General features: G+C 45.6%; 1 protein-coding gene across 1 annotated transcript in view; it reads left to right on the top strand.

Moving 5' to 3' along the window:
* LOC141063315 (uncharacterized) overlaps positions 1 to 9,573 on the top strand; it is a 169,489-nt gene extending 159,916 nt beyond the window's left edge. Inside the window, 2 exon segments of the mRNA XM_073557368.1 lie at positions 6,803 to 7,787; positions 7,790 to 9,573. Of these exon segments, the coding sequence (XP_073413469.1) occupies positions 6,803 to 7,787; positions 7,790 to 8,937 (2,133 nt within the window). The 3' untranslated portion in view covers positions 8,938 to 9,573.
* Positions 9,574 to 21,111: the final 11,538 nt, after the last annotated feature.

The raw sequence follows: 21,111 nt of genomic DNA on the forward strand, positions 1-21,111 counted from the left end.
CTCGATTCTACAGATGATTCCCAGATTATCTCTTAATGAGCCTGGCCGCCTGTCTCAGCTATATATCCTCTATAGGACATACAGGTCTCCCGAATGGTTGTTCAGTAGAGGGTTATGGTTGGAATCGAGGTGCCCCAGGTGCACGATGGATAATGCGGACATTTTACATACGATGTGGACATGCTCTTGCCTGCAAATATTCTGGATCGTGGTCCTTAGCCTTATACACTTGGTCACGGGACAGGATATTCCCAGGGACCCCACGGTTTGTGTTTTGGGCTATGTTGATGAGGTGGGAGGGGATCAATACCTTAAAATTGCTGTGGCCAGAATGCTATTTGTGGCCCGAAAGCTGATAGCTTATCACTGGATTTCTGCCAAAATCCCCTCAAGAAAAGAATACATTAATAGGTTGAACCAAATATTATATAGGGAAAAATTTGTGTACCTCAGGAGGGGTGTGCCGCATATTTTTGGGAAAATTTGAGAGGGATGGTTGAAGGTTCCCGGCCTGGCTGCCTCAAATCTCCTAGATTAATGGGTGGGCCCTGGAGGTGGTCTCCTGTCGGTTGCTAATCGTCATCTCTCCTATGATATTGTTGTATGATGGAATTGGGTTTATTCGCTATGCACCAGTATATATGCCATCGGACAAAGGGAGGGGGGTGTTATGGGGGAAGGGAATGTTTGACAACATGTTGTAAGTTGTACATGCCTGTCATTTCTAAAACTTTTAATAAAAACTATCTGATTAAAAAAAAAAAAGAAGAGGTCTGGGGACACGAGATGAAAACGTAATTCTCCCTCTGTACAAATCACTCGTCAGACCACACTTGGAGTATTGTGTGCAATTTTGGATGCCGGTGCTCAAGAAAGACATTACTGAACTTGAAAGGGTTCAAAGGCGGGCTACTAAAATGATAAATGGAGTTGGTTCATTACAATACCCAGAAAGGTTATCAAAATTAGGTCTGTTTGGATCGCCCCCTGTTGTTGGCAGGGCAGGGCCGTAGGGTACTCGGTACCGGGCCCGTTGATCTCAATGGGAGTTGTCACGGCAGCTGTGACCCGGTCCATGGCCCTGGGCATCCATTGTAAAAGGAAGATTGCAAGTGCGTTCGGATAATGTTTAAAGTTTATGAGTGGATGATTCGTGACGCCACCTGTGGTGCTCAGCAATGGAGATGTTAAGCCGACGCTGCAGACAGATCCTCTGGGACAGATGGTGTGGTGCAGCAATGATGTTGTGGCCCTCCACAGGTAGGGCTGTAGTCCCAGGGCACAGTAGATGAAGAGATAGGGAAGAGACGTAGATGGTGCAGTGTTAAGCACAGAGATGTAGCAGTGCTGAGTGTGTTGGCGCAGGAATAAGCGGAGGACACCAGGGCATGTAGTTCCAAAGCTTTACTCACAGTCTGTTGTGCGTACAGGTGCCCGCATCCGTGCCGTTTCCTCCAGGTCAGGAGCTCAGCCAACTTCCAGGCAAGATGAAGCACTCCGTTCCAACACTCCGCCAACATATGCCTTTCCTGAACGTCTCCCTTCTAGCACCTATTTGAAGTACTCACAGTACTGAGTTACACTGGAGTTCCTCCTTTTAGATGTTCTTTGAACTCAACTTGTACGGCAGACAGCTGTAGCCTGCTTCGGGGACTCCTTGCTACTAAGTCCCAGCTCACTCAAGTTGCTGTTGTGCCCCCAAGTCTTGTGTGGGAATAAAGTGGTGACAACTTCTATTCCTCCGGTGTCTGCTGCAGGACCATTAGTATTCATACAACCTCGGGGACCTTACCCCGGCCTTGCGCTTAGAACTTGAGGAAGGGCTCTGCTCTAACCCTAGTCCTTAGTTCTCTTCTCCTTACGCTCCATACAAAACAATCTTTCTTATGGAGAATTAGGCTTTCTGAATATCTCTTTCCTGTGCCAGCAGACCCAGGTCACTGAGGTCTGCTGCAGCACTTCCTTCAATCCATGCCACTCAGGGGATCTCCTCTCACCAACTGCTCCTGAATCCTATCTTCCCCGCTCTTTGGTGCAGACTAAACTCCACCCACCTCCCAGCACTCTTCGTGTTCCAAGCAGGGAGCCACCAAAGGTGCTTTGCTACACTACTATGTTGTGTGGGATGCAGGTGTTGGAGTGTGGTCAGGTGTCTCCACCTTACCTGGATGGTGGGGTACCACACCTCAGGAGGAGGTGCAGTACCTCTGTGGCGACTGAACCCTCAGGGGCGCCACATATTTACTCTAGAAAAGAGAAGACTTAGGCGAGACCTAATACATATGTACAAGTATATCAGAGGGCAATACAGAGATCTCTCCAATGAACTGTTTGTACCAAGGACTGTGACAAGAGCAAGGGGGCATTCTGTTCGTTTGGAGGAAAGACAATTTCTGCACCAGCACAGAAGAGGGTTCTTCACGGTAAGAGCAGTGAGGCTCTGGAATTCTCTTCCTGAGGAAGTGGTGATGGCCAACTCACTGAATGAATGTAAGAAAGGAATGGATGCTTTTCTTGTGAGTAACAGTATAGAAGGTTACGAATAACAGAATATTATAGGTAGATGGTTGACCCAGCTTAGGGGAAGGAATTTTTTTCCCTATGGAGAAAATTGGCTTCTACTCTGTGGGGTTTTTGCCTTCCCCAGGATCAACAATGCAGAACAGCTGCACTAAAAATAGGCTGAACTAGATGGACATAAGGTCTTCCTTCAGCCTTCAAAACTATGTTACTAGCTTACTTTGGGCATTGAAAGCCCTTTTCTATTGAACTTACAACGTGGAGGTTCCACTTGGTATTAGAAGATGCTGACCGTTACCTGCCCAGATCTGTAACTATAAAGCCAAATGACAGCGTACGTGGAATGTGCTGAGAATATAGAAAATCACTTGAAGAAAGGTATTATGCTGGGCCTGTAAGAGAAAGCAGAGGGTAATGATGCTGTTGGCTTCCTAGAATCCTGAGATCTTATCGGATGAATCTTCTTCTCCCTCTGTTTCTCCATTGACAGATGATGGACCTGAGTGGGGACATGTTTTTTGTGAGATGAGAATTGGTATTATTTTCGCCTACATAACATTGATTGGTTTCTTTATATTTGATATTTGGGAGGCAGAATGAACAAACAGTTGAACACCGCACACTACTGGTTCATCCAACAAGGTTTTCTATTAGACTGTGAACTGTCATTGTCTTGGTAAATAATTAAAGATTTTTACATAGCTTGCCATTTTTATGGACAGTTTAAGTAGAAATGTTCAAAAATATAAAACTCAAGGCTGGGAAATAATTATAATTTTGCGCTGGTTGCAGATATGCTCTAAGCGTCTTGTCTCTATAATATGATCAAGTAATATTAACAATATAAGCAAGAGGGGTTAAATTACCTTCTTCCCACATTGTAGGGTGTCGATCGTATAGAGGTGCTGCAATACTCAAATTCTTGAGTGGAAAATATCCATAGACGAGATATGGCACACGATCTAGAAAAGCGGTGCCTTGAAAAATGTCTATACAGTTATGGCCAAAAGTATTGACACCCCTGCAATTCTGTCAGATAATACTCAGTTTCTTCCTGAAAATGATTGCAAATGCAAATTCTTTGGTATTATTATCTTCATTTAATTTGTCTTAAATGAAAAAACACAAAAAGAATTGTCCTAAAGCCAAATTGGATATAATTCCACACCAAGCATAAAAAAGAGGGTGGACAAAAGTATTGGCACTGTTCGAAAAATCATGTGATGCTTCTCTAATTTGTGTAATTAACAGCACCTGTAACTTACCTGTGGCACCTAACAGGTGTTGGCAATAACTAAATCACACTTGCAGCCAGTTGACATGGATTAAAGTTGACTCAACCTCTGTCCTGTGTCCTTGTGTGTACCACATTGAGCATGGAGAAAAGAAAGAAGACCAAAGAACTGTCTGAGGACTTGAGAAACCAAATTGTGAGGAAGCATGAGCAATCTCAAAGCTACAAGTCCATCTCCAAAGACCTGAATGTTCCTGTGTCTACCATGAGCAGTGTCATCAAGAAGTTTAAAGCCCATGGCACTGTGGCTAACCTCCCTAGATGTGGACGGAAAAGAAAAATTGACAAGAGATTTCATCACAAGATTGTGCGGATGTTGGATAAAGAGCCTCGACTAACATCCAAACAAGTTCAAGCTGCCCTGCAGTCCGAGGGTACAACAGTGTCAACCTGTACTATCCGTTGGCGTCTGAATGAAAAGGGACTGTATGGTAGGAGACCCAGGAAGACCCCACTTCTTACCCCGAGACATAAAAAAGCCAGGCTGGAGTTTGCCAAAACTTACCTGAAAAAGCCTAAAACGTTTTGGAATAATGTTCTTTGGTCAGATAAGACAAAAGTAGAGCTTTTTGGGCAAAGGCATCAACATAGAGTTTACAGGAGAAAAAAAGAGGCATTCAAAGAAAAGAACACGGTCCCTACAGTCAAACATGGCGAAGGTTCCCTGATGTTTTGGGGTTGCTATGCTGCCTCTGGCACTGGACTGCTTGACCGTGTGCATGGCATATGAAGTCTGAAGACTACCAACAAATTTTGCAGCATAATGTAGGGCCCAGTGTGAGAAAGCTGGGTCTCACTCAGAGGTCATCGGTCTTCCAGCAGGACAATGACGCAAAACACACTTCAAAAAGAACTAGAAAATGGTTTGAGAAAAAGCACTGGAGACTTCTAAGGTGGCCAGCAATGAGTCCAGACCTGAATCCCATAGAACACCTGTGGAGAGATCTCAAAATGGCAGTTTGGAGAAGGCACCCTTCAAATATCAGGGACCTGGAGCAGTTTGCTAAAGAAGAATGGTCTAAAATTCCAGCAGAGCATTGTAAGAAACTCATTGATGGTTACCGGAAGCGGTTGGTCGCAGAAATTTGGCTGCAGGTTGTGCAACCAAGTATTAGGCTGAGGGTGCCAATACTTTTGTCTGGCCCATTTTTGGAGTTTTGTGTGAAATGATCAATCTTTTGCTTTTTGCTTCATTCTCTTTTGTGTTTTTTTCATTTAAGACAAATTAAATGAAGATAATAATACCAAAGAATTTGTGTTTGCAATAATTTTCAGGAAGAAACTGAGTATTATCTGACAGAATTGCAGGGGTGTCAATACTTTTGGCCATAACTGTATGTATGAGTATGACTGCAGCACTATCCTAGCAATATATCGTAGCAATAGAACCAATATTCCGTTTGTGGATCATCATATTTCTTGATGTTACGCAGGTGCTCATTAATTCTCACGTTCATGGGTCTCTTTCTTCTGCCCACATAAAATTTGTTTCAAGGACATCTAATAGAATACAGGCCCCCTTTGATGAGCATGTAATGAAATCTTTAATTTGGTAACATTCATCCCCTTTCTTTATCTCCGTTTTTTTCTTCAATTCTAAAGTTTTACCGACGGAGATAAAGAAAGGGGATAAATGTTACCAAATTAAAGATTTCTTTACATCAAGAAAAAATATGATGATCACCCTCTCTGAAAACATTTTGCTAAAGTACATGAAGGCTCCAAAAGTGGAATAGATGTAATAGGGATCCAAGTAATTAAACAACACTGGTGAAATGGAGATTTTATTAAAAAAATGTCACAAGCAGAGAGTAGGTGGATCTTCGAGTTAGATACATTAAAACCCAGGGGATTAAATAATTAAATTGAGTTATTTGCATTTGAATAAATCATCACTGCTATATAAACACTCCTCCATGATATTAGGACCACCCCTGATGAAGGAAAGCGGTAATGTTTACCAAACGCGTAGGAAATGATCCTAAACGCACATCGTTGTGGAAGAGTGTGCATCACATGATTGCAAAAGAGTCACGTGACTGAAGACGTCACGCAGGTCCTGCAGGTCCTGTGGCTGAACACACGCGTGCATACGCGCCTTCTACAGCACCACAGGACGCCAATCCCCAGCGTCTGTCACCGGCCGGGACAGCGCTGCAACTATACTGACATTTGGCTCACAGCACCGGCTTTTTTTTCCCTTTAGCCTGTGCATCAGTTTATCTAGGATATTCATGATTTAAGGACTCGAGCGCTGCAGCATCGGTATATGGACAGCATCTAAACTGTGGCATTAAGGTAATTCCATCCTCAACGCTCACAGGTTGCAATGGAATATACCACTCAGTCTTTAGATATTTCATCGGAACAGTGCTGCAATTGTGCCTAATTATATGCTTTTATGATAGTAGTTCCCTCCTTTATCCTGTGATATATTTTATATTTCTATTTAAGGACATGAGCACTGCAGCATCTTCATATGATTAGTGATCCACATTGTGGAAACAAGGTAATTTACCTCTACTGCTCCTAATGACCTAAATCAGTCCCTGCTTATATTGCTACGATATATTGCTAGGATAGTGCTGCAATCATACTCAATCATATATACATTTTTCAAGGCACCGCTTTTCTAGATCGTGTGCCATATCTCGTTTATGGATATTTTCCACTCAAAAATTTGAGTATTGCAGCGCCTCTATACGATCGACACCCTATACTGTGGAAATAAGGTAATTTAACCCCTCTTGCTTACATTGTTTTAATAATATTTGAACATATTATAGAGACAAGTCGCTTAGAGCATATCTGGAACCAGCGCAAAATTATAATTATTTCCCATTATTCCAATTTTGGTCTTGTTGGTATAGACCCTAATTTTTGCTGCGGTTTTCAGTAAGGTAAAAACGCGCCACTAATTAAAATTAGTTTTAAAACTCAAGGATATTTTATTAATAAATAATAATTTTTTTTATCTTAGCAGATGACCGTACCAGGAGATCAGAGGGACAGCTGACATCTTCAATTTTTAAATCTGATGATCTTGAGATCCTACAAGATACAACTGAAGTGATTGCTGTTACTCCAGATATATCATCATCCATTCACAGCAAAGATCTGTCATCTGATCCTATGAAACAGGTCCCATCTTCTGATTCATTACTGACTACTAAGGGAAATCAAAGTCACAAAAGAGGCAATAAAAAACAAACTGCTCCTAAAGCAAAGAAGTCATTCTCATGTTCAGAATGTAGGAAATGTTTTAACAAGAAATCTCATTTTGTTACACACCAGAGAACTCACACAGGGGAGAAGCCTTTTTCCTGTTCAGAATGTGGGAATTGTTTTAAACAGAAATCAGATTTGGTTAATCACCATAGAACTCACACAGGGGAGAAGCCTTTTTCCTGTTCAGAATGTGGGAAATGTTTTACACAGAAATCACATTGTGTTACTCACCAGAGAACTCACACAGGGGAGAAGCCTTTTTCCTGTTCAGAATGTGGGAAATGTTTTAAACGGAAATCGTTTCTTGTTAGGCACCAGAGAACTCACACAGGGGAGAAGCGTTTTTCATGTTCAGAATGTGGGAAATGTTTTAATGAGAAATCACATTTTGTTACTCACCAGAGAACTCACACAGGGGAGAAGCCTTTTTCCTGTTCAGAATGTGGGAAATGTTTTAAACAGAAATCAGATTTGGTTAATCACCATAGAACTCACACAGGGGAGAAGCCTTTTTCCTGTTCAGAATGTGGGAAATGTTTTACACAGAAATCACATTGTGTTACTCACCAGAGAACTCACACAGGGGAGAAGCCTTTTTCATGTTCAGAATGTGGGAAATGTTTTGCACTGAAATCAGATTGTGTTATCCACCAAATAACTCACACAGGGCAGAAGCCTTTTTCCTGTTCAGAATGTGGGAAATGTTTTAACAACAAATCAAATTGTGTTAAGCACCAGAGAATTCACCAGGGGAGAAGCCTTTTTCATGTTCAGAATGTGGGAAATGTTTTAACCAGAAAGGGAGTCTTGTTCCACACCAAATAACTCACACGGGGAGAAGCCTCTTTCATGTTAAATGGAAAATAAATCTTGATCACCATCTGAGATCCCACACAGGGGGGAAGCCTTTTTCCTGTTCAGAATGTGGGAATTGTTTTAAACAGAAATCAGATTTGGTTAATCACCATAGAACTCACACAGGGGAGAAGCCTTTTTCCTGTTCAGAATGTGGGAAATGTTTTACACAGAAATCACATTGTGTTACTCACCAGAGAACTCACACAGGGGAGAAGCCTTTTTCCTGTTCAGAATGTGGGAAATGTTTTAAACGGAAATCGTTTCTTGTTAGGCACCAGAGAACTCACACAGGGGAGAAGCCTTTTTCCTGTTCAGAATGTGGGAATTGTTTTAAACAGAAATCAGATTTGGTTAATCACCATAGAACTCACACAGGGGAGAAGCCTTTTTCCTGTTCAGAATGTGGGAAATGTTTTACACAGAAATCACATTGTGTTACTCACCAGAGAACTCACACAGGGGAGAAGCCTTTTTCCTGTTCAGAATGTGGGAAATGTTTTAAACGGAAATCGTTTCTTGTTAGGCACCAGAGAACTCACACAGGGGAGAAGCGTTTTTCATGTTCAGAATGTGGGAAATGTTTTAACGAGAAATCACATTTTGTTACTCACCAGAGAACTCACACAGGGGAGAAGCCTTTTTCCTGTTCAGAATGTGGGAAATGTTTTAAACAGAAATCAGATTTGGTTAATCACCATAGAACTCACACAGGGGAGAAGCCTTTTTCCTGTTCAGAATGTGGGAAATGTTTTACACAGAAATCACATTGTGTTACTCACCAGAGAACTCACACAGGGGAGAAGCCTTTTTCATGTTCAGAATGTGGGAAATGTTTTGCACTGAAATCAGATTGTGTTATCCACCAAATAACTCACACAGGGCAGAAGCCTTTTTCCTGTTCAGAATGTGGGAAATGTTTTAACAACAAATCAAATTGTGTTAAGCACCAGAGAATTCACCAGGGGAGAAGCCTTTTTCATGTTCAGAATGTGGGAAATGTTTTAACCAGAAAGGGAGTCTTGTTCCACACCAAATAACTCACACGGGGAGAAGCCTCTTTCATGTTAAATGGAAAATAAATCTTGATCACCATCTGAGATCCCACACAGGGGGGAAGCCTTTTTCCTGTACATAATATGGGAAATGTTTTAACTAGAAATGGAATCTTACTACTACTAATCTTTCTTTTTATATAGCTCTAACATATTCCGCAGCACTTTACAGTTTGCACACATTATCATCGCTGTCCCCAATGGGGATAACAATGTAAATTCCCTATCAGTATGTCTTTGGAATGTATGAGGAAACCCACGCAAACACGGGGAGAACATACAAACTCCTTGCAGATGTTGTCCTTGGTGGGAGTTGAACCCAGGACTACAGCACTGCAAGGCTGCAGTGCTATCCACTGAGCCACCTCACCAGGGAACTCACACAGGGGAGAAGCCTTTTTCCTGTTCAGAATGTGGGAAATATTTTAACCGGAAAGCGCTTCTTGTTAGACATCAGAGCAGTTACACAGGGGAGAAGTCTTTTTCATTTTCTTAATGTGGGAAATATTTTACTTGGAAATCAGCTGTTAATAAACATCATAGACATCACATAGGGGAGAAGCCTTTTTTATGTTCATAATGTTGGAATAGTTTTAACCAAAATTAAATCTTCTTAAATGGGTTGTCTCTTTTCATTCCTCATGTTTGCTGACAAAAGGATAAAACTAAACTTTATTAATTCCAAATATAAAACTATACCCATAATTCACCCCCTGAAGGTTAGTCAGTAGGTGACTAATAGAAAAAACATATACCCCACATCTCAGTATATAGGGTGAGATGATGTATGCACACTCTCCAAGCCTCTCATTTCTAAGGGTTTCATCGTCCTCACCAAAGGCGACTCATCAGGAGACTATTTAATATTGATCTACACTCACTGGCCACTTTATTAGGTACACCTGTCCAACTGTGTGTTAAGACTTAATTTCTAATCAGCCAATCACATGGCGGCAACTCAGTGCATTTAGGCATGTAGACATGGTCAAGACAATCTCCTGCAGTTCAAACCGAGCATCAGTATGGGGAAGAAAGGTGATTTGAGTGCCTTTGAACGTGGCATGATTGTTGGTGCCAGAAGGGCTGGTCTGAGAATTTCAGAAACTGCTGATCTACTGGGATTTTCACGCACAACCATCTCTAGTGTTTACAGAGAATGGTCCGAAAAAGAAAAAAAATCCAGTGAGCGGCAGTTCTGTGGCCGGAAATGCCATGTTGATGCCAGAGGTCAGAGGAGAATGGGCAGACTGGTTCAAGCTGATAGAAAGGCAACAGTGACTCAAATTGCCACCCGTTACAACCAAGGTAGGCAGAAGAGCATCTCTGAACGCACAGTGCGTCGAACTTTGAGGCAGATGGGCTACAGCAGCAGAAGACCACACTGGGTACCACTCCTCTCAGCTAAGAACAGGAAACTGAGGCTACAATTTGCACAAGCTCATCGAAATTGGACAGTAGAAGATTGGAAAAACGTTGCCTGGTCTGATGAGTCTCGATTTCTGCTGCGACATTCGGATGGTAGGGTCAGAATTTGGCGTAAACAACATGAAAGCATGGATCCATCCTGCCTTGTATCAACGGTTCAGGCTGGTGGTGGTGGTGTCATGGTGTGGGGAATTTTTTCTGGGCACTCTTTGGGCCCCTTGGTACCAATTGAGCATCGTTGCAACGCCACAGCCTACCTGAGTATTGTTGCTGACCATGTCCATCCCTTTATGACCACAATGTACCCAACATCTGATGGCTACTTTCAGCAGGATAATGCGCCATGTCATAAAGCTCGAATCATCTCAGATTGGTTTCTTGAACATGACAATGAGTTTACTGTACTCAAATGGCCTCCTCAGTCACCAGATCTCAATCCAATAGAGCATCTTTGGGATGTGGTGGAACGGGAGATTCGCATCAGGGATGTGCAGCCGACAAATCTGCGCCAACTGTGTGATGCCATCATGTCAATATGGTCCAAAATCTCTGAGGAATGCTTCCAGCACCTTGTTGAATCTCTGCCACGAAGAATTGAGGCAGTTCTGAAGGCAAAAGGGGGTCCAACCCCTTACTAGCATGGTGTACCTAATAAAGTGGCCAGTGAGTGTATATTCAAGCGAGACTATACAAAAAACAAACTAAAATCATGTATCATGTTATCCGAAACAGAAAACTAGTCACATATTGGCAGATCCCAGACTTCAAACTATATACTTCATATAGTTTTTACATCACGAGGGACATGGATCTATTATTCTATAGGAAACAACCTAGGGGTTTTCAGCCTCAGTTGGAGGAATACAGATCTGCTCCATTGACCATCACTGAACCATGGATACGTTTGGAGAAGCCAGGTTGTGATCCTCGAATCAACTGGCCTTTTACCTTGTATGGACTGAATGGATTGTCATCTTCCTACACTTGTCGTTACCTCCTCTCTGTGCGTGCCACAGGTGGGTTAGCGATCCTGTGAGCGAATCAGCGGAAGGGTGAGACTCTGTAATGTGCACTCTGTTGGGTGTTTTGCCGGGACTGTTCTATGTGTTATCTGCCTATTTTGTGGTTCAATAAAGCATTGCCCACACTGTTTTACCCTCACTGTGTGTTGTCTGAGTAGTGTTATGCCCATGTTAAAGGGAGAGCGAGCATTCAGTGGGATGATCCCTCATCCATGTGGTTTCGGCCAGCGGATCGGGGTGCCGGCTGACCACCCCATGTCTTCACAGGCATGCTTCAATAGTCTCAATGGGAGGCTAGAAGCTGCTATAATCCGATCGGCTCTGCTACATACAGGCAATGATCAGATCACCTGCGTGTAGCAGAGTTGCTCACTTGCTATGAGCGCTGACCACTGGACAGCGCTTATAGGATCCAGCAGTGACAACCATAGAGGTCTTCTGGAGACCTCTGGTTGTCATGCAAGCCCATCGGTGACCCGCGATCACGTGACAGGGTCACTGATGTGCGGGATTTCTGGCCCATCATGTGCCAGAAAAGATGTAGGCTCAGCGCCGGGGCCCACATCAAAAGGAGGGAGTCCGACATCCTCATACAGTTACACCCAATGTCAGAAAGGGGTTAAAGGGGATTGTTTTTACAGAGACAGAAGTGGTAATCAATCATGTGTACATACAAATAATTACAAAAATACACAGATTCTAATGTTAAATAGTATAGAGTTAAGACAAGAAAATATAATTTGCGTAAATCAAGTGTAGATGTAAACATTCAGGCAAATGTCAAATGTTCAAAAACACAGCAAAAAGGCAGAGATGCCGACCTGCCCAGACCTCCAAACAAATGCACTATTAGGGTGAGTGGGCCCATATAGTTAGGATGGCGGCAACACAGGTGCAAGAATACAGATGAGACAACCGCTCACAACCTACCAGTGTATGGAGGGGCGGTTGCTTGGTATATTAATGCACAATGAAGACTTGTATGCTCCGCTGTTCACACAATGGGAATGCACATCATCCAGGCCAACAGCCTATTAGTTACACCCATACTATTAGATCAGGCAGGCTGCCCAGTGCTATCCAAATGCATCCCATGTGAACAGACACCACAGTTTACAAGACCGAATGGGCCCAACTGCACCCTGAAAAATAAAATGCAAAAAACACATATAAAAATATGAGAGGTCTTAGTAAATATTTTGGCCAAAATACGTATGCAAGTAACTCACGTCATGCGTTGGCCTAAAAAAGTGTCTAAGGACTCAGAGAAATTGCTTCTTCTACTTCCACCACTGCTGCTGCTGCTAATGTTTTGGCGTTGAAGAATTGATGGTCCGGAGGTTGGAAGTCTACAGCTGCGATGCGAACGATGTGCTTCAGTGATGTCTTGGGGAAAAGCTCTCGTAAGGATGTATAAAAGCGTGTTTCAATACTCCAGCATTCACAGTTCCCTTTCTAGGGCGGGAATCATCTGGCAAAATTTGGTTTTATAACGTGGATCTAATAAAGTGGCAACCCAGTAGTCAGCATTATTCCTAATCATGACTATACGGGGATCATGTTGCAGATAGTGCAGCAAGAAGGCGCTCATATGTCGGGCTCTACCATGAGGTCCAAGCCCATGCTGTGTTGGTGGCTGGGTAACAATGAGGCTCGTTTCCTCCATCCCATCCCGCCAACCACAAATAACAGAGAGGGGAGTATTATCCTCTTCATCTGACAGTTGCTCGCCCATCACCTCTTTCTCTTCCATTTGTTCCTCAGATCTTGTACTTTAGATAGCAGCTTGTCTATCACCACCCCCCCTCGATCACAGTAATCCACCCTCCCTTGACACCCACCTGTGTGGCGACAGTCTTGAACTTAGAGACAATATTATCCCTTCTACATCCCTTCTACATCCTCTGCTTCCTCCTTTCCTCCTCTTCTTCTAGGACCACCATCTCTTCCCGCAGGCTATTCAAAGTCTTCTCCAGCATATAGATGACCGGAAAAGTGATGCTGATGATGGCACCATCAGTGATAACCATCTCAGTAGATATTTCAAAACAGTGCAGAAGGGTGCAGAGGTCCTTAATCTGTGTGCACCCTGTAAATGTGACATGCGTACTGCGTTGGCCCAGGCTATACGACATGACATACTGCGTCAGGGCTTGTTGCTGCTGCCACAGTCACTGCAACATGTGCAGAGTGGAATTCCACCGTGTATCAATGCAAGTCGATGAGGAGAGGGATGCGAATGGCAGAAATGAGCACACAGCTTACGTGCTTTCTGGAGCAGCTCACCCAGGACAAAATAGTGGCTGAGAAAACACTGTACCACCCGGATGAGGACATGAGCCATGAAAGGCACGTGTGTGAGCTTGCCTTGCCGTAGGGCCGCCACCAGGTTTGCACTGTTATCGGACTTGGCCTTCCCTGCATGCAGGTTCAGCGGAGACAGCCATTGATCAAACTGAGCCTGGAGAACTGTCCACAACTCTTCAGCTGTATGACTGCGATCTCCAAGACATATGGAAAGGAATACATGGCTAGAAGGATATAACTTATTTGTTAGAAACACACTTGAGGAGGAGGTGTCGCATTGTATGTTAGAAACGCGTATATCTGCACAGAGATCCAAGCTTCAGAGACTGGGAGTTCTGTGGAAATTGTTTGGGTAAGAATACAAGGACAGAACAATGGAAAGGACACCATTGTAGGCATTTGCTACAGGCCACCTGTGCAAGCTGAAGATATGGATGAACTCTTTATGCATCAAATGGTCAAGTTCTCCAAAAAATATGACATAGTTGTCATGGGAGATTTCAACTATCCAGACATTTGTTGGGAATCTCTCTCAGGCAAAACTAACAGGTCAAGGAAATTCTTATCCTCTCTTGATGACAACTTTATCTTCCAAAAGGTAGGGGAGAAAACAAGGGGAACTGCTACCTTGGATCTAATCCTCATAAACAGGGAGGAAATGGTTGAGGAGGTAAAAGTGGCTGGGACCCTAGGAGGTAGCGACCACGCTATATTAGAATTTTGGATAACTAGAGGAGGAAGACCTGTGAAGTCTCAGATGTCAAGGTTAGATTTCAGAAAGGCAGATTTTAAGGGATTCCGAAAGAGAATTGGAGGAATCCAATGGCTGTGTCACATCGCCGTCAGACACAGGGACTGCTGTTCCTGCCTCGGCCACTGGGAGGCGCCGGACTGTCACGTCGGCATCAGACACAGGGACTGCTGTTCCTGCTTCGGCCACTGGGTGGCACCGGACTGTCACGTCGCCGTCAAACTCGAGGACTGCTGTTCCGGTCTCGGCCACAGGGAGGCGCCGGACTGTCATGTCGCCGTCAGACTCGGGGATGGCTGTTCCTGCCTCGACCACTAGGAGGCGCCGTGGTTCGCCCGTGGGTGGTGGTGACAGAGAAGGGGCTCCTGCGCAGGCATCTGGTGGGCACAGGCTCCGCTCCTGTCAGTCATGAAGGGGTTTGTGCATCACCACCTGGCCTGGTCCTGGGGGCGGTCCAAGTGACGTCATGAGACTGTGAGCCTGTGAGGGATAGCCTGATCCTTCAAATACCTTGGGGCCTGTCTTGCAGACCACCAGATATAGTCTTGGTTTCCCCAGTGTACTAGTGTGTTATTTGCTATTGCTGACTCTGACCTTAGCCTGGATTTTGACTCTGATACTGCCTGCTGATTTTGTACCTCTGCCGCCCGCCTGGTTTAGACCTGGACTCCTGACTACTACTTCGGTTCCATTAATTTATCCCTTTCTGGTGACCGTCCTGCTCTGGTCTGCTGCTCTTATACAGACAGCTACCTCCTGGGCTCTGCTGTAATTCCAGATCCCTGTATAGGGGTAAAGGGTCTCTGGGTTGCTCGGGGTGCTGTCTCAATTGCAGTCCAGACTCGCACCAGACGGTCGTCACATTATATCTGGCCCAAAATCGTTTTTATATATCCAGCGTATATATAAAAGCATTATCTCTGAACTTTTTTTTTCCCTCTCCTGCCTCGCTGGCTGAGCTGATTTTTTGGGTAAAAGCACCTGTTACCTGCTTCTTTCCACAGCCTGGAGGAACACTCCCATTCTCCTACACAAGCATGCTGCAGTCTGGAGACTTCAGGGAAAACGCTTGATGTCAGAAGTCTTCACTCCCGGGACGTCAGCCCCTGGGCAGCTCTGGTCATGCCTGCCCAGGGGCCCAAGTACTGCTGGCAGATGCTGCTAAAGTTTTTTTTACCCATCTCTCTGTCATACCTTAAAAAGTCTCTGTGTTTGGAGGCTTATGTGGATAGTGGTTCTGAGGGAAACTTCATGGATTTCTTGGTGGCAAAGAAGCTTGGTGTACCACTGCTAAGGCTTAATGCCCCTATTAAAACCACTGCGATTAATGGCACATCTATTGTCCAGGGTGGAGTATAGTTTGTTGCTGCAGAAATTGCAATGTCAGTGGAGACACTACATACTGAACATGTGTCATTTTTTGTGATTGATAATTTATCACCGCAGTTATTTTGGGTATGCCATGGTTGCGTACACATAATCCGGTCATAGACTGGCACCTGGGTGATATTGTGCGCTGGAGCCCACAGTGTCAGGACAACTGTATATCGCTATCGGTGAACCAAGTTGAAATCAAACCTCTCTTTGTACCGTATGCATTTAGAGATTATGGGGATGTTTTTTCCATAGTGGAATCAGAGAAATTACCCCCTCACAGAGAGTATGATTGCCCCATAGACTTGATACCAGATTCTCGTCTCCCAAAGGGGAGAATATTTAATCTCTCTGGTCCAGAGCATCAGGCCATGAAAGACTACATAGCAGACAGTTTACATAAGGGGTTTATTAGACCGTCCACCTCACCTGTTGGAGCTGGGTTCTTTTTTGTGGAAAAGAAAGATGGTGGCCTCAGACCTTGCATTGATTACCGTGAGTTAAACGCAATCACTGTAAAAAAACAGTATCCGCTTCCACTCATCCCTGATCTTTTTAATCAGCTGTTGGGAGCCCATTGGTTTACTAAGCTTGACCTCCGTGGAGCATATAATCTTGTCCGTATAAGAAAGGGAGATGAGTGGAAGACCGCATTTAACACACCCCTTGGCCACTTTGAGTACCACAAAATGCCGTTCGGGCTCAGTAACGCACCTGCTGTGTTTCAGAATTTTGTGAACGATATCTTCAGAGACATCTGTGGAGTATATGTAGTCATTTGTTTGGATGACATCCTGATCTACTCTGCTGACCTTATAATGCACGTCCAACATGTTTGTTCTGTTCTCCAGAGACTTAGAGAACATTCTCTATTCGCCAAACTAGAGAAATGCGTTTTTATGGCTGAGGAGGTACAGTTTCTGGGGTATATTGTCTCAGCTAAAGGGTTCGCATGGATCCTGCCAAGATCCAACTCATTAAGGAATGGGTACAACCCACGTCTCTTAAAGTGCTGCAGTGATTCTTAGTGTTCACCAACTATTATCACAAATTTATTAAAGGTTTTTCGGAGATCACTAAACAACTCACGGATTTGACCCGGAAAGGGGCGGATGTGGTTAATTGGAAGCCTGAGGCACTTCAGGCATTTTCTGTTTTAAAAGAATGTTTTGCTTCTAACCCGCTATTGATTCAGCCTGATCTAGACTGCCCCTTTGTTGTAGAGATTGATGCCTCTGAGGTTGGAGTAGGAGCAGTGCTATCGCAGGACTTGTCTTAACTCTATACTATTTAACATCAGAAGCTGTATTTTTGTAATTATTTGTACATATACATGATTGATTACTAATTCTGTCTCTGTAAAAACAATCCCCTTTCCGACATCGGGCGTAAATGTACTTCCTCCCTTTGATGTGGGCTACGGCGGTAAGCCCACATATTTTCCAGCACGTCAGCTGTTTTGAACAGCTGCCATTTGCCCCTAACAGCCTCTGACAGCGGCAGTTAATGCACACTTCCAGCAAGATTGCCGGAAATCCCGCCCATCGGTGACTCCATCACATGATCATGGGTCACCGATGGGTTGGCATGACAACCAGAGGTCTCTAGCAGACCTCTATGTTTGTCACTGCCGGAATGCTATAAGCACCGCCCGCTAGACAAAACCACATGGACCAGGGATCGTCCAGCCAAACTGCCCCTCTCCTTTTAACATGTTCAAAACACTACTCAGACAACACAGGGTGAGGGTTAAACAGTGTGGTCAATGCTTTATTGAACTACAAACCAGGCAGATAACACATAGAACAGTCCCAGCACAGTACACAAGATGGGGCACAATACAAACTCTCACGCTTCTACTGACCCGCCGGGATAATAGCTGCTGTGACATCAGACCTTCCAGGGTCACTACCCCAGCTGTGGAACACATACAGAGAGGAGGTAATGACAAGTGTTGGAAGATGACAGTCCATACAAGGTCAGTTGATCTGAGGATCACAACCTGGCTTCATCTTCCAGGGTCGACTACTCCACCTGTGGCACACACACAGAGAGGAGGTAATCCCAACCTGACTTCTCCAAACATGTCCATGGCTCAGCGATGGTCAATGGAGCATATCTGTATTCTTCCAACCAAGGCTGAAAACCCCTAGGTTGTTTCCTATAGAATGATAGATCCGTGTCCCTTGTGATGATGTTGTGGCTGCTGTCCTGTCTCTTTTACTTTGGATGTATAGATGTCTTGGCAGAATCTCTCTGGTTGTATCTCTCTCTCAGTCTGTCATGTCCGCCATGTTTGTCATGTCTGCCATGTCTGTTTTGTCTTAAGAACTCCTGGAGCGATGTGCATGTGCATATCTTGTCTGCTGTCCTGCATGTTCACTAGAGCAGTGTGCACACTCACCTCATGTCTGAGCTGCAGGATGCCTGCGTTTCTGCTCTGCCTTCTGTGATCTTCTCGTCTTGTCTAGGATTCCTGATCATGTGTTCCTGCCTGGATCCTGCACTGTCTGGTTCGGCAATCATCTCGTCATGTCTGGAACTCTGATCATGTGACCTGTCTAGGTTTCAGCACTGGATCTGCAGTCGTCTTGTCATGTCTGGAACTCTGATCATGTGACTGTGCTCTGTTATCCGTGGATCTGAACCCGGAAGTGCTCCCCTGGTCCTGACCTGGAAGAGGAGGTGCTATGCCCTATATCAGGCCGCCCCTTCCTATGCTCAGGGCCTGAGTATTGTGTGGTGTCCCTGCATGGCTGCTTGGTCTGTGGGGCGCTCCCTCTATTCTGTGCACTTGCACTCTGCCCTGTCTTGCGTCTCTGCACACGCTCTGTGCTCGTACTCCATCTCTTGTCCCGTGCCTTGTCTTATGTTTGTCTGTTGTGCCATGTTCATCTTTGTCCTGCTTGGACTTGTAGTCCTTCTGTTTCTCTGCCTTGCTTGTTTTCGCTATGCCTTCTTTTGTACCTTGCCTTGCTCTGCCTTGTTCCTCCCTATGGTCTTTGCTTGCTCTGCCTCGCTCTCTCCTATGGTGCTCTGTTGTGCTCCCTGGCACACGCACCCTTCCTCCTCTCTTTTCCATGTCTAGTCCCAAGGTTCTCCCTTGGCCCGGCTCTGGGCTTCGCCTACACTCCGCTGCTAGACTCTTTCCTATTATGCTCTCTTGCACATTTGTAGGCTAGTCCCAAGGTTCTCCCTTGGCCCGGCTCTGGGCTTCGGCTTACGCTCCGCTGCTAGCTCTGTTCTTGCTCTGATCTGCTTCCATTCCTGGTTCTGTACTCTGCCTAAGCCCTGCCTTGTTTCTTGTCTTGTCTTCCCTTGCTCTTTTTCTTCGTATGCTCTTTGCATGCACCTGGCCTTCCTAGCCTCCTGTTTGTGCCTCAGCCGTGCCCGCCCTAGCCGTGCCCGCCTGCTTGTGCCTCAGCCGTGCTTGTCGGTCAGTGACAGCTGGGTCACCTGCCATGCCTCAGCCGGGTTCGCTGGAGTCTTGCCCGTCTGTCAGTGCCGCAGCCCGATCAGCTAGCCAGTGCCCCAGCCGTGCCCTCTGTGCTCCCTTGCACTTCACGCTGTTTCCGCACTGTGCTCTGCGTGCTCTCTAAAGCACGCGCAGGCTCTCGCCTGCCCATGGCATACCTCCCCGTGCTTCTATAATAGTACGCACAGGTTTGGCCATGTACCCTGTCGTGCCCTCTTGCACGCACAGGTCCTAACCTGGTCCTTGAACCCTGTCCCTGGCGTGTCTCTCTGCACGCGCAGGCCTCTGCCTAGCCTGGACCCTGGCGTGCCCCTTTGCATGCTCAGGACTCTGTCTTGTACCTCGTGCCTTGGCGTGTCTCTACACACGCACTCTGTCTCGTACCTTGTGCCTTGGCGTGTCTCTACACACGCACTCTGTCTCGTGCCTTGGCGTGTCTCCACACACGCACCCTGTCTGGTTTTGTGAACCCTGGCGTGTCCCCTACACACGCACCTAGTCTTGAACCCTGGCGTGTCCCCTACACACGCACCTAGCCTTGAACCCTGGCGTGTCCCCTACACACGCATCTAGCCTCAGACCTCGGCGTGTTCCCTAACACGCATCATGCCTGGATATCTGTCGTGCCTCCTTGCCTGAAACCTGGTTTGCCTGCCAGATGCCGGGAACCTGCCGATCGCTGCCAGAGATCATGAGCTGGATGACTGCGGCCTGACGTCCGGAGCTGATGTCCGCAGCCTGATGCCTTGATGATGTCGATCGTTGCCAGCAGTCCGGAGTCCGATGCCATCGTGCCGTTACCTATGCCTAGGCATGCCACCTGGCACGTACCATGCTATGGACCTTGGCGTGCCCACGCACGCACCTTTCCGTGTTTGCTTTCTCACGTTTTTGCACTGTATGTGATCCTGAGTTATCCTAATGAAGATACCTTGCACCTACATCTTGTCTTGTCTTGCTTCCTGCTCATCTTTGTAGTCAGACACTTGCACTTAGTGTCCCCTGAGCCGGCCGTCTGGTTCCAGCAGTCGTGGTGGCTCACCCCCTTGGTCTTGCCCCTGACACTCCCTGTATAGGGGGTGGATTCTCACAAGGTAAGCTCGTCCTTGGTGGGTGGGTGCCATGACCCAGAGGGTCCACTCAAAAAATGGGCTCAGAAGGAGCTGAGTCCGTCACACAGTCTCTTTATACAGAGGCATTTAACCTATTTTTAGACTTAACAAGTGTCTCTCATTCAGTATTTACATAAATGGTAAGAATGGAGATGAGATTATTATAGCATTATTGATTATTTAAACTATTTGCATAGTTTATCCCTTTCTGCTGTAAGCCCCCGTCACACACAGTGAGATCGCTAGTGAGATCGCTGTTGAGTCACAAGTTTTGTGACGCAACAACAATCTCATCAGCGATCTCGCTGTGTGTGACATGTATCAGCGACCGCCCCCCCCCGCCGGGTATCGCTGATCATGCTTGAATGCCCTGGACTTTTTTTGATCGTTGGTCTCCGGCTGGCCAGCATGCATCGCTGTGTGTGGCAGCGGGAGACCATCGATCAGTGAGCTGGAGCTGGTATCCAAGGTAGACAGCGGGTAACTAAGTGACGCGCGCGCTTGTTACCCGCATCGTCACTGGTCCTGATCGCTGGTGAGATCTGCCTGTTTGGTGTTTGGCAGTTCACCAGCGATCATGTAGCGACACAACAGCGATCCTGACAAGGTCATATCATTGTCGGGATTGCTGGTGCGTCACTAAGTGTGACAGGGGCTTTAGAATTCAACAAACTGGCTCAGTAACACAAGGCA

The sequence above is a fragment of the Dendrobates tinctorius genome, unplaced genomic scaffold (genome assembly GCF_039654945.1).
Source record: "Dendrobates tinctorius isolate UK_male_01 unplaced genomic scaffold, ASM3965494v1 ptg000249l, whole genome shotgun sequence".
Lineage (NCBI taxonomy): Eukaryota > Metazoa > Chordata > Amphibia > Anura > Dendrobatidae > Dendrobates > Dendrobates tinctorius.